Raw genomic sequence first — 5449 nt, 5'->3', positions numbered from 1 at the left:
GCATGCATACGGTACGCTCACACTTAAATGAACACCTAAGGATTTAAGTTAAGAAAAGCAATGAAACAAAACTACAGAAATGTACATCATTGAATGACCTCTGTGCATGAAATGCGCTATATAAATAAACTTGACTTGACTTGACTTGACTAGATGAACTTATAGAAATAAGCATGGGTTCGTTACTGTAAGTATATGAAAAAGAAGACTTGAGATTATCAGTATCCGTATAAATAAAGATTAAAAACCGGAAACATGCCTTGGCCATGTCTACATTAAAATAGGCTAAAATAAACTAACAAACAAATCCTGTGTTTGTCGTGATGTGGGAATTTATTGTTCTATAGGAAGGTTGCAATTTTTTCCCCTCAAAAATGCTCCATTATTTGTGTCATATCTGTAGCTGGAGCTTTCTCTCTTAGAGCACAGCTTTGGATGTTCAGCTGCTCAGATATTGTTCCATAGTTTAAGTAGGGCAGCATATTTGGGTAGAGTGTACACAGCACCACCTTCATTTGAGAGATGGCAGGCGATCTAAACTGCCCGTGCCAGCCGCTTGTGTAAATTGCCTGAGGCAGGTGTTTCATTGAGACTAAGTGGAAGAGAGTCCCGTTCATAAAATTACATAATGCAAGGTGCATGCAATTGGAACAAAAATAGTTGGGTCCTTTCTATATGTGGCAGTGGTACCAAGCTCTATATGTTGTCCGTAGTGTGCCTGAATATCAACTGAGAAATGCTTTAAATTCTTGGGATATTTTAACACATCTTGACATCAAATGTATCGGACATAATAAAATACAAAGATTAAAACAATGTATTTGTATTTGAAAAATAATCTTAATAAAGATACAGTACTAAAATGTTTCCCCAGCATAAAAGTGTCATATCATATAAATGCAAAATTATCATGTAAAAAAATACAAATATCCCTGTTTTAGTCAGCACTAAAAAAAAACTCATTACCTTCTTAGCCTCCCCTTTTGCATGCATAATCTGTTGTAACTTTGTTCCCTAGATTATGATTTATGCTCCCAGCGTTTGCATCTGTTCAATATAACAACAAGTGATTCTGCATACTGTTTAAACTTCCTACGGCCTTATTCTGCATACAATGCAACAGTCCTATAGACCTTCATCTAGTTCATTAGTCTACCCTAAGGTGATGTTGTTGAATGCTGACTAAAGCTACGTAGGAAGCATAAACAGGATTTGGAACTAATATCAGTGTCATATTTTGTACACTTTTCTGCTGCAAACTGGTGTGTGGAGATGTCATCTACCATTTGTTTGTCAGTGGAACACCCGAAAGGGATCGTCTTCTGTTATGACTGAGAAACTATGGCATGTCAATCAGACATATCAAAGTGATCCTTTGAACACTTATATCGATTCAGACATGAGGAAAAAATGAGCAACCTTCCTGTGAGTGAAACCTGTTGTGAGGGGGGCCTATAGTGACTCGAGCCAAGCAACGTGGTTGTCTGCAACTGAGTTGAGCTAAACTATGACATTTTGGAGTTTATCAAAACCTCAATATATTATACACAACTCTACACTCTCATATTGCGTATAGCATTAATGTCTCACAGAGAAGTTTATTCTGAGATATAAACACATATTACTAGTGTTTTAGGTTCCACTCATTCCAAATACATGCTATATATGGAATGTATCAAATGGCATGCAGCACTAGAGTAATAGTATAGATCTTATTTTACACAGAGCTGTTTTTAGGAAGCATTATTTTGAACACAGGTGTCACCAAATTGTCTCCAGCATTACGTTAGTTATAATAAAATAAATGCACCAATAGCTTCTTTTCATATGACATCAATGGAGCTACAGATGATGGTAATAAAACCGATTAATGAAAAATCTTCAAAAATGCAGGAAAACTACAGTGGCAGTGATTTTTGTCTTTGGTGACTTGTCTAGCGAGCTAACTACAATATTTGCTTATTAGGCTGCCGATATCACAGTTAAATGTCGGTGCCTACCCCTCCGACCCTACCCTACTTCTTCACCAATTGCACATTTGCTTATTGGAATGCCTACAGTATACCGTCATAAAATGACTCTAGTAATACAGTTTCTATAAAACATGGAATGATATGAAGTTTTTAGGGAGGCATGGCTGGATAACACAGGTGATGGGTTAGACAATGACTAATGGTGATGCTGTATGAGAAGAATGGAATGAATGAAAGCATCTTGCAGCTACAGTACAGTACCTCTTTAAATAGTTAATTTTCACTTCTTGGATTCACTTTCTTGTTTGACACGAATCTGTACCAAGAATATTCCATGCGCTCAGTGAATAAAAACAATACCATGTGAGCCAAGTGTGTACATTAAAACGAGAACCTGTGATATATGGGTAGAATGGACAGTATCATGTATCGCCTAAGACACGTTTGCTCATTTGTGTTGAGAGGATGTCGCTCGCTGGTCAGCCTGATATTGACAAAGAATAGGCTTTTCTTTTTCCATTGGCCCATGAACTATGGAAGCCGATACTTGATCAAACTTTGTGCTACTAATAATGTCACTCTAGAAATATTGTCATGTCTACCTTCAGTAAATCATGCAAAGGTTCCTATATAAGTGCCAAACATAAAGTGGAATGTGACATTCTTCAGGTGCTTACATGGGACATCATGTAGGCAGGGATGGCAGTGAATTATCTGTTTTTCTTTTCACCTATAGTACATAAACCCTGTAGGTGTCTTTCAGGGTATGTCGCTTTGCAGGGCTGAATGAAGCCGCTTGGATTCGCTCTGAGGCAATGGGGCGACACCACTTGTCTCTGATGTAAGGGAAGCAAGGGGAAATCTTAATACACTGGCAGTGTGTTTGGGGTGTTATGTTACGCGTGGGACACCCACAAGTCTCTACGCAGTATGCTATCCTTATTTAGCTATCTGGCTATGATGGTGAGCAGCATGACAACAGAATAATCACATATATGAGATTAATTCCATGCAAGTGCCAGACCTCTTTAGCAGGTTAACTTTTGTTGAAGGCTGGCCTAGGAGCAGGGCAAATGGAAGGGTCCATGAGGAGAGAGATTAGGACGACTCTCTCTTATTCTCTCTGCATATCAACTGCTTCCTTGTCTTTTCAACCCTGGCCTTCTCTCAGGATACACTCACTCTAGTCCTCTAAAGCATTCACCCTCAAAAAGGATGATTAGTGCCTTTCTATCTGTGTGCCAAAATCCTGATGAGAAACATCCGCAGACGGTTATACATCCGTGAGCATTTTAGTGGTGTTGACGTAGTTGGTGTTGGCCAAGGTGCAGTTGCCCGTCTTGAGGTTCTCTTCGCGGAAGTCCTCGTGGCTGTTGCGCACAGCTTCGTGTATCTCCATGTAGTCAGACTTGCTGATTGTGGAGCCACTGCGACTCTTCTTCAGCTCCTCGCTGGAGTCGACCTTGGGGACGCTGGGGGTGTTCAGGTACTGGGCCTGCTCCTCGCCCTCCGTCTCACGGTGGTAGAAATAGTTGAAATTGGACACAATTACAGGCACTGGCAGGGCAATGGTGAGCACACCAGCAATGGCGCACAACGATCCCACGATCTTCCCGCCGATGGTGGTGGGCACCATGTCTCCGTATCCCACGGTCGTCATGGAGACCACGGCCCACCAGAAGGCATCCGGAATGCTGACGAACTGGGAGTCGGGTTCGTCGGCCTCGGCGAAGTAAACGGCGCTGGAGAAGAGGATGACTCCGATGAAGAGGAAGAAGATGAGAAGACCCAGTTCCCTCATGCTGGCTTTGAGAGTCTGGCCCAGAATCTGAAGGCCTTTGGAATGTCGAGACAGCTTGAAGATTCGGAACACTCGCACCAGCCGGATCACTCTCAGGATGGCCAACGACATGGCCTGCTGGCCCTGCTGCTCCTCTGGCTTTTCCGCCAGTTCCGTTCCTAAGGTGATGAAGTAAGGTATGATGGCCACAATGTCAATGATGTTCATGATGTTCACAAAGAACCCAGCTTTGCTGGGACAGGCAAAGAATCTGACAAGAAACTCAAACGAGAACCAGATAATACAAAGAGTCTCGAGGATGAAAAAGGGGTCAGTGAAGCTAGTCGAAGAGTAGGTCGATGTCCCGTTGAAGTTGGTCGGATAGACTTTGTGCATGTCGTCTTCGTCATTGCGGAATATAGGCAGAGTCTCCAGGCAGAAGCTGACGATTGAGATGAGAATGACCATCACCGAGATGATGGCGATGATGCGGGCAGGGCCTGAGCTCTCTGGGTACTCGAAGAGCAGCCACACCTGTCGCTGGAACTCATTCTCTGGCAGCGGTCGTTCCTCCTCCTTGATAAAGCCTTCGTCCTCCCGGAATATCTCTATTGCCTCATCCCCAAGTTCGTAAAAGCGGATTTCCTCGGAGAAGACGTCCAAGGTGACGTTGACTGGCCGCCGTAACCTTCCTCCCGATTGGTAGTAATACAGAATGGCGTCGAAACTGGGTCGGTTCCGGTCAAAGAAGTACTCGTTCCTCAGTGGGTCGAAGTAGCGCATCCGCTTCTTGGGGTCACCCAAAAGCGTCTCGGGGAACTGCGAGAGGGTCTTGAGCTGCGTCTCGAAGCGCAGGCCAGAGATATTGATGACCACACGCTCGCAGCACTCGTGGTCCGACTCCGGGTTATACATGTCCTGGGCCTGGCAGGGGAGTGCGGCTGCCTCGTCCCCGGGGTCGCCTGTAGCCACGGTCATGCTTGGGATGCCTCTCCGAGCCTTTTCCTAGTAGGCACAGTGTGGAGGTGATGGTGGAGGATGGCACCTCTGTTGAATGCTATCACGGTGTGTGTGTGTGTGTTTGGGACACGGTTCACACGTTCAACTCCCGGTCACCAGAGGTTATCTTCAAAGCAAAACAAAAACAATCAAAATTAAGACGTAATCCATAACAGTGATATTGTAAAGAAATGTCTAGACTAGAGATATACCATTTCAGCATAAGGCCCATTGAATTATACTAATATGCCTCTGAGTAGCAGTTTCAACATGTATAATATGATCCGGATGATCAGTACTAACAATATAATACAACCCCAAATTAGAAAAAGTTGGGATGCTCCAGTTGCTATAGTGTTTTTGAGAATTAAATGTTGTCCCAGGTATAGATTTCAGTTGCTCTAAAGTTTGAAGTACTCTTAATTTCATTCCATGTTGCACCTAATTTGACAGGTTCGGACTGTAGACTGGGCATTTTATCACCTGGACTCGTCCTCTATGGAGAAATACTGTTTAAATATGCAGAATTCATTTTGGCATTGTTTTCCTAAAATATTCTTCCCTCTAAAAATCATTGCCTGGATGACGGTATATGTTGCTCAAAACCTATATACATCATTCCGAATTCATTGGGCCTTGCCAGATGAGCAAGATGCCCATACTGTAGGCACTAATGCACCTCCACACTGTCATAGAT

At 43.2% G+C, this 5449-nt stretch overlaps 1 protein-coding gene across 1 annotated transcript; it reads right to left on the bottom strand.

Moving 5' to 3' along the window:
• Positions 1 to 3246: 3246 nt before the first annotated feature.
• On the bottom strand, positions 3247 to 4731 carry LOC134086908 (potassium voltage-gated channel subfamily A member 2). The gene has a single exon (XM_062540098.1). The coding sequence runs from the start codon at positions 4729 to 4731 to the stop codon at positions 3247 to 3249; it is 1485 nt and encodes a 494-aa protein (XP_062396082.1).
• Between the last annotated feature and the right edge of the window lie 718 nt (positions 4732 to 5449).

This window comes from Sardina pilchardus, chromosome 7 (genome assembly GCF_963854185.1).
Source record: "Sardina pilchardus chromosome 7, fSarPil1.1, whole genome shotgun sequence".
Taxonomy (NCBI): domain Eukaryota; kingdom Metazoa; phylum Chordata; class Actinopteri; order Clupeiformes; family Clupeidae; genus Sardina; species Sardina pilchardus.
The sequence above is the reverse complement of the archived record's forward strand: the minus strand, read 5'-3'. Positions and strand labels throughout refer to the sequence as shown.